This window comes from Topomyia yanbarensis, chromosome 1 (genome assembly GCF_030247195.1).
Source record: "Topomyia yanbarensis strain Yona2022 chromosome 1, ASM3024719v1, whole genome shotgun sequence".
Lineage (NCBI taxonomy): Eukaryota > Metazoa > Arthropoda > Insecta > Diptera > Culicidae > Topomyia > Topomyia yanbarensis.
In genome coordinates this window covers 30,434,372-30,446,845 of record NC_080670.1, presented here as the reverse complement: position 1 = coordinate 30,446,845, position 12,474 = coordinate 30,434,372, and the positions used below count along the sequence as shown (strand labels likewise).

Here is a 12,474-nt window from a genome sequence, read left to right as displayed (position 1 = left end):
ATCTTTACCTTATCTAGGCCATATTATTTCGGAGAATGGGTTGCTTCCTTGTCCTGATAAACTAGCTACAATTAGAGAGGCTACAGTACCAAGGAATGTGACGGAGTTGAAGTCGTTTTTAGGGCTCGTAAATTATTATGGAAAGTTTGTTCCCCACTTGTCTTCGAAGATTAGTTGTTTGTATAGGTTTTTGAAGAAGGACGTGAAGTTCGTGTGGGATGAGAATAGTGACAAGGCTTTCGTTAGGTGTAAAAATGAGCTACTTAATGCTAATATTCTCGAGTTTTACGACCCTATGAAACCAATAGTAGTTGTTTCGGACGCTTCAGGTTATGGTCTAGGAGGAGTGATTGCACATGAGGTAAAGGGTGTGGAAAAACCTATCTCCTTTACTTCTTTCTCTTTGAATAAAGCTCAAATGAAGTATCCAATACTTCATTTAGAGGCTTTAGCATTGGTCTGCACTGTGAAGAAGTTTCACAAGTTTTTATATGGTCAGAGGTTTGTTGTTTATACTGATCACAAGCCTTTGGTTGGAATTTTCGGGAAAGCAGGGAAAAATGCTATCTTTGTAACCAGATTACAAAGATATATTTTGGAAATGGCTATTTATGATTTCGACATTATATATAGGCCCGTCTGAAAAGATGGGAAACGCTGATTTCTGTTCGCGGTTTCCATTGAATCAGACAGTTCCAGCACAGTTTGACAGAGAAACTGTCAAAAGTATTAATTTTAGCCAGGAATTTCCTGTAGATTTTTCTCAAGTTGCCAACGAGACTAGAGCCGACGAATTTTTACAACAAGTTGTTAAGTTTATGCAGAATGGTTGGCCAGAGAGAATAGACAAACGTTATGCACACATTTTCTCAAATCGTGTTGATTTGGAAATTGTCGGGGATTGTTTGTTATTTCAGGACAGGGTGTTGATTCCAAATTCCATGCATAGCGGGATTTTGAAATTATTACACGCCAATCATTCTGGAGTTGTGAAAATGAAACAATTAGCTCGTCGGGCAGTATTTTGGTTTGGAATTAACTCAGACATTGAAAAATATGTCGGTGATTGCGAATCTTGCAGGAGAATGGCTGTTGTTCCCAAACCAAAAGTAATTTCTGCGTGGATCCCTACCAAAATACCATTTAGCAGAATTCATGCCGATTTCTTCCATTTTGAGCACAGAACATTTCTGTTGGTTATTGATAGCCATTCAAAGTGGATCGAGATTGAATGGATGAAACATGGAACTGATGCTAGGAAAGTTTTAAAGAAATTTGTTGGGGTATTTGCTAGATTTGGATTGCCAGATGTAGTGGTTACGGACGGCGGTCCTCCGTTTAATTCTTGCGATTTTATAACCTTTTTAGAAAGGCAAGGAATCAAGGTGTTAAAAAGCCCTCCTTATAATCCTCCCAGTAGTGGACAGGCAGAGCGATCTGTCAGGATTGTTAAGGATGTTCTCAAACGTTTTATGCTAGAGCCTACAATCAAAAGATTAGACATTGATGATCAAATTAATTTGTTTCTGATGAACTACAGAAATACTTGTTTGTCGTCAGATGGCAAATTCCCATCAGAGAGCATATTTTCTTACAAACCTAAAATGTTAATCGATTTGTTGAACCCCAAGTCTCATTACAAACAGCAATTAGCTGAACCACCACCACCAAGTGATAAACCGATACCAAAGATTTTTGAGCAGATTCAACCTAGTGAACCTGTAGATAAGTTGACGATGGGCGATGTGATTTATTACAAAAATCACAAATCCCAGGATTTCGCAAGATGGCTGAAGGCTCAATTCATAAAAAAAATTATCGAAAAATTTATTCCAGATTGTGATTGGAAACGTTCGGCTTACAGCTCATCGAAACCAGCTAAAGGTGCCAAGTAAGACGATGGCTAAGGCGCGTGGAATTTTATTTCCTTCCGCTAGCACGGTCGTTATCGAAAAACATTGTGATGGTAAAAGCGCCAGTCGAAAGCGAGATTTTCGCGGTACGACGAGCGATGATGAGGAGGATGTTTTTCGAGGATTATCAAACGCAGGAAACTTTTCGAGTCATCGAGTGGCAAACGAAGAACAGCTAAAATACAAACTCCTACTCTAAGGAGATCGAACAGACTAAGAAGAGCCAACATCGAAAAGAATTTTATATATTCTAAGTGAAATATTTTATATAATTTTGAATTTTATTACTATTAGTTAAGGTTTTATTATGTAAATTTATTTAAACTGAATTATATCGTGCTGAATTTATAAACTTAAAAGGGGTAAGGATTGTTATGTATTGTCGAATGACCAAGTAATAAGCGAGTACCACAGTGTACGCGAGTATGCGTGTGGATACGATTAAGAAAATAAATATATACAGGCGGTTGCTGGGCGATCGTTCTCAGTTTAGTGTACACCATCAAAACATACGCGTGTTATTGATTGAAGAGAACTGTCCCTCAGTCTACTTAGTTTACATACACTATTTGTGCATATTATTTCGAAGTTGTTCTGCTGAAAATCCGTGCTTTTTGGAACAAACTGTTGGAAACGAGTAAACCACAATTCGAGTACTAAGAGATAAAGGTAAACAACAGGACGCAGCCATAAAAATTAAAATGTTAATTATTGTGAAGTGGAAAAAAAGCTTAGAAAACCCTGACTTATAGTGGATCGGTACTGTATGGGACTCACTTTCGTGCCTAACTATTAAAAACACTCCTAACTCTTCCTACTTTTTCCTCCACACAACTACATCACAGTATTATTTCGTGGGGGAGATTTTATGGTTTTACGCTTCGCTTGATCCATTAAGTTACCCGTGCGTTGACAACTTACTTCCCTTTTCCTCGAATATGGGACAATCGAGGACCACGGTCACATTCCGGATAGTAAGGAGAAGGCGCGTAACCGAGTTGATGTAGATACTTGCTGAAACAACCATGACGTGGTAGGAACTGTGGTAGATAACAGTTGTAGCTTGCATGTTGCTACTACCCAGCAAATATGAGAAACACTCGGCAAGATTCTTTATTCAATTTTTTCGACACTTTTTATTCCTTCCTTTCCCACGTCCTTACTAGGTATCTTTGCCTCAGCACTTCCCGTTCTTCTCTTCTTCGGGTCTCCTTCATTACTCTAACTCGTTATTACTGCTCCTCCTATTTTTCGTCTTCCGGATCCGCAAATCTATGCGAGTTTACTGCCGCTATACCACTTGCTACCGGTCCTCTACGCGTCCTCGAGTATGTTGACGGACTCGAGTTTCTTCAAGGGATTCGATTCGTCAGCTTAGCCCGCTTTCTGGTGTAGTTATTCGATGAGCGGCACTGTAGGGCTGGTGTAGGCCAAAAATGTTTTATAGGTATAAACCGGAGTCCTGCTGATAAAATGGCAGATTTCAAAATGGCGGTTTGGCTTGGGGAGTGGTCAAGGCTTAAATTATGCTAAAAAGCGACGACCAACCTGGATTACAATCTGAGAATGGGATATGAATGGAGCAAATAAGAGAAACACGTTTGCTCAGTTTGACGTACAGTTTGGAAGTGTTTAATTTGTATACCGTAAAGTACAACGTGGTAGTAATATAAATAATACAGCTCAATGTATATAAGTTCAGGTAAGGCAGTTACACGCTTAATTGTGAGTGATCAGACTTGATCCTAATATCCCCCCTCAAACTGATCACTTTTGAATTCCCAGCCTAGTACAGTGCTTGTTGAAGGTGGCAGGAACCAGACCTTTTGTCAACATATCTGCCGGTTGCTCGCTGCTTGGCAAATACTCTATTTTAACCTTCCGACTCAAGACACATTCTTTGATGAATTGCAACTTGATGTCTGTGTGTTTCAGCTTCTTAGCAGGCGCCTCTGATTCAGCTATCGCGATAGCAGACTGGTTGTCCTCAAATATAATGATGCTATCCGTGTGTAGTACGTTCAACTCTTTGAATAACTTCGAGATCCACAGCGATTCACAAATGCAGTCAGCCAAAGCACTGCATTCCGATTCAGTAGAAGACAGGGCAATTGTACTTTGCTTGCGAGTACTCCAAGAAGTTGTTGCACCATATATCTGAAATATATACCCGGAGACAGAGTGGCGATCACTGGGGTCGGTTGCCCAGTTTGCGTCGGCAAAACCAATTATTTGCTTTGCTGATTCATCTCTTTTGTATACCAAACCATGTTGCGTAGTTCCCCTCAAAAAGCGTAGTATTTTCTTTGCGTAGGACCAGTGTTCCTGGGTAGGATTACATTGAAATTGGCTGAAATATGATACAGCAGCGCTTATATCAGGGCGTGTTGTTACCATAAGATATGTAAGGCAACCTATCAACTCGCGATAGGGTATCTCTAGGTTCTTCTCCTCTGATGCCTTCTGCAACAACAAGGTGGTGGCCATGGGCGTTGATGCCGGTTTGCAGGTTTCCATACCGAAACGCTTAAGAATTGCCTCTGTGTAGCAAGGCTGGCTCAGCTTCATGATTCCATTCTTGACATCTCGCTCGATCCGGATACCCAAAAACATTTGAGCTTCACCCAGATCCTCCATACGAAACTCCCGTAGCAGCAAACGCCTAACCGCTTCAACTTCCTGCAGATTCTTTGACATAATAAGAGCGTCATCTACGTACAGAACAAGGTACACTGGACCGAACTTCCCTTGACGTACATACAAGCAGCTATCTTCTACACAGCGCCGGAATCCAATCCGCTTCACAAATTCATCGAATCTATCGTTCCATTTCTTTGAAGATTGCTTCAGTCCATAGATTGATTTGCTGAGCTTGCACACTTTCTCCCCCTCCTCAAATCCTTCGGGCTGACGCATGTATATGTCCTCAGTGAGGACTCCATTGAGAAAAGCCGCCTTTACATCCATTTGGTGAACTGCGAAGCCATTGTGATTTGCTAAAGCTAGCATCATTCGCACGGTCGACATCTTGATCACAGGTGCATACGTTTCATGAAAATCATACCCATAACGCTGGGTAAACCCTTTTGCGACCAGCCTAGCCTTTCTTTTGTATATAGAACCATCCGGGTTGGTTTTCAGGCGGAACACCCACTTACAACCAATTGGTTTACGACCTTTTGGGAGGTCTACCAGATGCCAAGTCTCGTTGTCGGTTAAGGATTTAAGTTCCTCGTCAACGGCCACTTTCCACTCGGGCCAATCATTACTCTTTTGTAATTCCTCGATTGTGGCCGGAAGGTTAGCAACATAACTCTCCGCATTGAGAGCAAATGCGAGGTAAGAATAGTCCTTCAGTCTCGTTGGCAGAGTACGTTTCCGCTCACTCCGTCGAATTGCTAGAGGATCCCTATCTTTCAATTCACTATCATCTTCGCAGTCGTCGAATTCCTCATTGTCACTAACCTCAACCATATCGCATGAATGGTCAACATAATCATCCTGTCCAGCAATCTCCGAATTTACATCATCCGGTACAGGTCTTGTACTAGAATTCGATGCAGGAACCTCATGATCCATCGTAACCAATTGTGAAGGCCCGGCCAACTCGACCGTTTCTGAGCCATGTTCCTCAACGGAAGCATCTTCTCCTTCATTCAGCAGTTTAGCGGACTCATCCACAGCAACGTCACGGGCAATAAATATCTTTCGGCCGTCCCACAAACGATATCCATTCACTCCATATCCGACGAGGAAGCAAATCTTACTGCGCGACTCTAACTTATTCCGCTTTTCTTTCGGTATAAAACTATAGGCTCTACTACCAAAAATCCGTAACTTGGAAACATCAGGTTTGTGGCCGTACCACATCTCATAGGGCGTCTTTCCGCTTGGTAATGCAGCTGTCGGGCTCCTGTTGATGATGAACACAGCAGTCAATACCGCCTCGCACCACATATTCTTATCCATCCCTGCATCTTCTATCATTGCCCTTGCCTTGTCCATAACGGTCCGGTTAAGCCGCTCGCTTACACCATTCTGCTGTGGTGTATATGGAACGGTATACTCTAACTGTATACCCTTCAAACGACAGAAATTGCGAAATTTATCTCCTACGTATTCGCCCCCATTATCGCATCTGAGGCGCGATATGCTGCTGTCAAAGTGCGATTCTGCCATAGCCGCAAATGTTACAAAAGCATCATGAACCTCATCTTTGGTGTACAGTATATACACGGCCGAGAAATGAGTATAATCATCGGTGAAAGAAACATAATATTGCTTACCATTCCACGCAATAGGCTTCATACTTCCACACACGTCGCTGTGAATCAGCTCCAACGGGCGAGAACTCCTAGGCAAGGGCATCTCAATGAACGGTCGCCGGGTCTGCTTAGCTTTCAAGCAAGCTCCGCACAATTTGCTTTCTGTATCTCTACTTGTCTTCATCACTAAACCTTTCACCATATTTCCATTCACTAACTTCATCAGTCCACTATTTCCTATGTGACCATATCGTCTGTGCCATAGTTCTTCGTCACTTATCGTCTTTTTACTTAATAGGGTGGTCTGCCCCTTCACTTTCCACACGTTCACGTCCAGTTCGTATAAACAATCCTTCCGTTTGGCTATGCAAACCACCTCGCCATCTCGTTTAATAATTGCAATGTGCTTCCCGAACTCAACTTTCATTCCTTGCAGACCCACACGTCTTATCGAAAATAAGTTGTACTGCAGTCCCGGAACATACAGTACATCATTCACAACGCACTTTTGCTGCTTCTTACCCACGTTTGCCATCATATCCACTGTCCCAGTGTATTTACATTCAAGCACTTGACCGGACGCAACTTTTATAATCACTGGCTCTTCCAGATGCTTAATATTACGCAACCATTCCGTCGTTCCCACCATATGATCGGACGCCCCTGAGTCCAGAATCCAAGACACGGCACTGTTCAGTGAGTCGTTTGCACTGCCACCCATACCACCACTAAACAGACTGCTAATGAAGGCCACTTCTTTTTCGCTGACATGAGCTTTTCCCTTATGCACATTTTTCGTGGTTTCTTTTTCGAACACTTGCTCTTTTCGATATGGACACTCTGCTTGTACATGCCCGAGCTTCCCGCAATAAAAACATTTCAGCTTGCTCTTGTCTCGATTGCCACTTTTTCCGAAAGATTTACTAGCGAACGCTGTGGGCTCATTTTCCACCTCCACAACATCACTGTTCGCACGCTTTACACTTTCGTTCAACAACCGAGCTCGTACAAAATCTAGCGTACGCTGATCATCCGAAAGAGTCTCGAGTACTGTCACCAGCTGACCGTAAGACCGCGGCATTGTTTGGAGCAGATAGAAAACGACCAGACGCTCATCCAAGTTTATACCCGCCGATTGCAAATCGCGCACTATTCTGTCAAACATCAGCAGATGCTCTTCCAACGATCCGCCCTCATCATACTTCATTGCCGACAGCTTCTTGAGCAAGAAGAACTGGCCCGAAATTCCTTTCCAAGCAAATGCGTTTTGCAGGGCCCTCCAGATTTCCACTGGCGTTCGCTTCTGCTTGACGTACTCTAGCTGCGAATCCGCTATATTCCTGATCAGAACCGACTTGCACTTCACGTCATTTACTCTTCTTTCCGCCAGCATTTTCTCCTTCTCCAACTTAATTTCAGCTCTGTCACTGGCAAGAACACGATATTCCGGCACATCATCTGCCGCTTGTTCAATACACGAAAGGAGCCCTAGCTCTTCCAAGTGGACTTCCATCCGGAAGCTCCAGTTAGCGAAATTACTCCCGTCAAAGAGGTACACTTTTCTATCCACTTCCATCGTGGAAAATACTTTTAAATGCTCAACCGAGAAAAGAAAAAAAAATCCCGTTCACTCAACCGAACAAAAAAAAACTATATTCCGACGATCACGCACATGTGGAAAGCCGAAAAAATGCAGGTTAGGGCGTAGCGCTGGGCCCATAACCTGAGAGTTTCTACAATTCACTACAATCATTATCGCCACCCCAAATGGCCGCCCGTTTGCCGATTGTGGCTGCTGGTGGTGGGTATTGGAAACTGCGGCGATTTTTTTTGGCTGCGTTCCAAGGCCTCTTGTCCAAATCCAAATATTTGAATCCACTACACCGGTGTCAATCAATTGAAAACCCCAATAGTAACTATAATCGAATGTCGAAATGAGAAAAAAGAAAATGGTCCTGCGATTTGCGCGTAGTTCCTCGCAATCGTTCAGCGTCGCGTTCTGTGTTGCTTGGTGCAAATTAGGTTAAACGAGCAGCTATTAGCAAAAAAACGTTCAGTTCCATTTCAAAATATAAAATGTCCTGTAGTGCTTGAAGGATAAAGTTAATTCGCGAAAAGAAGGTGGAAAAAGTGCTTGAGAAATGGCTGAAAATTTAAATTCAAATTCAGCTTTCGATGAAAAGTTTTGCTTGTGTTGTCAATGTTAATTCCGGCTCGATTCCTGTTACAATTTAAAAAATGGTTTACGGAAGTAGTCTAATCTAAAATTTAATTTTAGAACGATGAAAATGTGCAATTTGTGAAAAATCAAAAAAAAAAACAGCACTATAAATTTACTAACCTGGTCATTACCGGTAATGACCAGGTTAGTAAATTTATAGTGCTGTTTTAGATTTTTCACAAATTGCACATTTTCATCGTTCTAAAATTAAATTTCAACTACGTCTTGAAAATAAACATTCCGAGAATTTTTTTTAAAATAGCAAAAAGAAATATGGTGAGAATTGTCCCATGGTACAAGTCCATGACAATTCTCCCCGCTGCATGCTTAAGTCGTTCTACGCTACGCGTGATTGTCCCAGGTGTTGGCGGCGTTCCATAGAAAATGTGACACCTATACCTATAGCTGAAGTTAACCTAACGACTAATACTTCAAATTGAACCATACTAAATGCCCTAACAGATGTGAACCAAAATGCACATTTTTACGCTATTTCACATCGATTACGCAATCCCCTTCCTCTCTCAATTTAGGTACCCCTAAAACCCTCCTTTCCTTACCTTAACCGCCCGCCGGCTGAGCGTCTCGGAGTCCAGCACTTCCTTCACCTTGCCGTAGCTCCCTTCGCCCAGCACGTCCCCCATCACATACTTTCCAACCAGTTTGCATTTCTTCCGCTTGGCCTGATAGATGATATCCGCACTGTCCACCCGATTGAACACGATGTTGGCCGGATCAACAGACAGCGACAGGTCCAACCGTTCAATCTCATCGTCGTCGTTTATCCACTGAACCGCCGACCGCTGACTGTCCACCGTACGGTACACTTCCTCCAACCCATAATCTTCCTCATGCTCCGGCACTTCGAACAAATTGCCATTATTCCCTCTAGCAAACCCATCCGCCGGAGGCGGATCATCCCCAGCATATGCGTACCGTCCCGGATCGTCCTTATCATCGGTATCCGACCTGTTTACCGTTCCGATGTTATTGTTCTGCTGCGGCTGATGGCAAAGATTATGTTTTCCGCCCATGTCCGTCGTCGAACTGGAGGCTGTTAGGTAGCACATTTCCGTCGTATGGCCCGGGTCTACCACTTCCATTCTTACCGAGCCGCGGCTGTTGCTGTGATTTCGTCACACAATTTTTAACTTATTCTGACCATTTAGCCTGTGTCGACGGTCGAGCAGAACACTCTGGATAGAAGCAGGAAGAGGAAAAAAATATCCCTTTCGCAATGACAAGGGCGCGCTCCTCCCAGAGGAGTTACGCGAGAAGCAAACAAAGCTCCGCTGGCTGAGCTTACTCGGTTTGCCTAAAACCTGACTCAATTCAACTGCGGCGAACTTTGTTCCGTCCTGACACAATTTTCCGCTGGAATCAAAAGATTTCCGAACTGTTTCACGAGTTTTTTTCTTCGCACGTAAAATCAAAATCGAAGATTACTACGACCCGGTTGACATTTGGCGTAATTTTTTATTCGTTTGTTTTCCTTCCTCTCTTTCGTTTGCCCGATGGATGCGATGATGCGCTGTCAAAATCGAGTTTGCCCCTTCGGGAACGAATTCGTTCTTGCATCGTGTTTAGGGCGAGGGGTGATTCGATTGGTTAGAGTTTCAACATTTCAAAATGCTCTCTGTAACTGATTTTTCTCATTGCAATTTTTTTTTATTTCCATGCCTTTTTTGAAATGTTAACGCATTAAGAATATATATTTTAAAACGTCAGGGGAAATTTGAATAATTGACTGGAACGCAAGTAGAAGCGACGATCCCGATGTTGAGGAATGTAGTTAGAATTTCAACGAAGCGATTTTTCGAATTTTCTATTTTAAAATATTGAATAACCTTGAATGCCGTTTTTGTGCACAGCTGTTTTTTTTGTGAATATGCAAAACGTACTCAAATCCTTGAACGCATTTTACCAGAAACCATATTTTCAAAGCAGGTGCCATAAATATCTCAAGAACCGTTCAAGCAATCTTTCCTAAGTTTAGTCTTTGAGACATGTTTTTTTTTCGAAATTAGAATAGTCAATATATTTTTGTACTTAATGACTATTTTTAGAAGGAAAATATAATTATATTTTATGTCCATTTGGTCCATTTTGGTAATAACTATAATTTTTGAACAAGGTCGGACCAACGACAACATAATTGAATATAGTTAGAAACCCTTTTGATTTTTTTCATACCCAATGTACGTACGAGCGCTAGGGGCAGATCACTCTAAGAATGTATAACAAATTTGCATCAAATTGAAAAAATGCATTTAATTTCCATTTATGCATCAGCTTTGCACTGGCTCGCCTAAGACAAGACGTGACAATAAGGGGGGCCGTTTTTGTTCCAATTTTATGTCAGAATGTTCCAGCTCCTGATTGGTAGATTCTGACGTTTTGCACCGTACGTAATGTTACTGCAGGGATATCGAAATTATGTTTTGCAGTGTTGCTATATTTATAGGAAAAGATTGTCATTACTTTTGACAAATAAAATTATTATCGTTAAAAAGGTAAAAACGACTAAATTGAACTGAAATTGCGCGGCAAAGTGAAACAAGTATTTATCATGCATTTACCGTATACGTGGTTGATCAACTTTAACAAAAATAAGACAGAAATCACACTGTAATCTAAAATTATTCAGAAAATGGCTTCGTCAAACCTTACTAAACAACCATGACATGGAAAAAACGTGTCCTTCATCAATATACTACCCATGATCGCATAGTTGTCCCATTTTCCATGGGATTTCCTATCTTTATGGGACTGATATGCAATCATGGGCAGTATAGTGAATTAAAGACGCAAAATTTTGTCGGCATAAAATAAATTAACAAGACTATATTTTCATTAATAAAAACAGCAACACTGTTCGGAAGATTTCGGCAGGGTGAAAATGTGCGAAAAGAAGAATGCCGAAGGAAAAATAAGAAGCCGATTGTCACGTCTTGTCTTAGTGCCTCGCAAAAAAGTTTGTTTAACAAACGTCCTACGCTGATCCACTTTGTTCGACGTTTTGTTAAATGTAGGGCTAGTTTTTCTGTAGGGTTTTTACGTCTTACACGCAACGCAAACAACATTGCACGCAACGCAAACACATTGCACGCAACGCAAAATACATTATGAATTTCTATTTTGATGGAAATAAATGCATTTAATTTCGCTGATTTTTAAAATAGCATCACAAGTGATCTGCCCCTAGTAAGAGCGTCAATAGGGATCTTTAGGGGTGTGCGGGTTAAGGCATATTCTGATGCAGATTAGTACCGTGAGTTAATATCTCAGTCCTTTTTCAATTTTTTGGCCCGAAACTATTGAAAAAAACATTTTTTAGTTTGTTTCCTTTTAGGACAATAGCACATCCAAACCCATGAGACTTGCACGACTCTATAGGTTGCCTTATCAGATCTACCATAGTTTGCAGATTAAACTTGGGATGGCAGGCTGCTAGCGGATTGACAAAGTACCAGATCATGCTGTGTGGGGTGCTGTCCCGGTTAACAATGAGGCGAACGAGATATTAGCAGATACGTCATTTAGTAGGACAACTGTCAGTTTGCTGGTTGAATTTAATTCGGTTTTTTTAAATTTAAATATCATAAAATAATAATTAAGGCTTAAGAATGATATGAGTGTACTCGTAAGGACACCCGCTACCAATACATATGAAAAACTGGCACAATTTTTCCAAATTAAAGATCCCTATTCTTACTACCGCATTTCATCTATTTATTACATGCAATACGCAATATTTTCCCGTTTCCGAGTAAAAAAAGTTTGAAACTTGACTTAAAAATCGTGGTGAAAAACTTCCACGCCTTCAATCTTGAAACATTTTGTAAGCCTTTTAGTTTAAGAAAGATTTTTTCTATAAGTATTCACATATTTTAAAGCAGTTTGCAATTTTTATTTTGCCTTTAAGCAAATTAAAATTTGAAAATAGATTGTTCAATATTAAACTTTCAATGGAAACAAGCATTTACCATTTTTGCACACCACTTCATTGTCAGAGAACATCCTTAATGCCGAGCATTCGGGCGATATAAAATTTAAGAAACCTAATTAAATGTAG

At 41.2% G+C, this 12,474-nt stretch overlaps 1 protein-coding gene across 3 annotated transcripts in view; it reads right to left on the bottom strand.

Annotated features, from left to right (window-relative positions):
- The window catches only part of LOC131677226 (serine/threonine-protein kinase stk11), a 33,199-nt gene extending 23,313 nt beyond the window's left edge, over nucleotides 1-9,886 (bottom strand). For all 3 annotated transcript variants that reach the window (XR_009303306.1, XM_058956939.1, XM_058956940.1), the window contains exon 1: nucleotides 8,960-9,886. Coding sequence is in view for 2 of the 3 variants with exons in the window: in XM_058956939.1 (XP_058812922.1) it covers nucleotides 8,960-9,502 (543 nt within the window). In the remaining variant the exon portion in view is untranslated. The remainder of the gene's footprint in view (nucleotides 1-8,959) is intronic.
- Nucleotides 9,887-12,474: the final 2,588 nt, after the last annotated feature.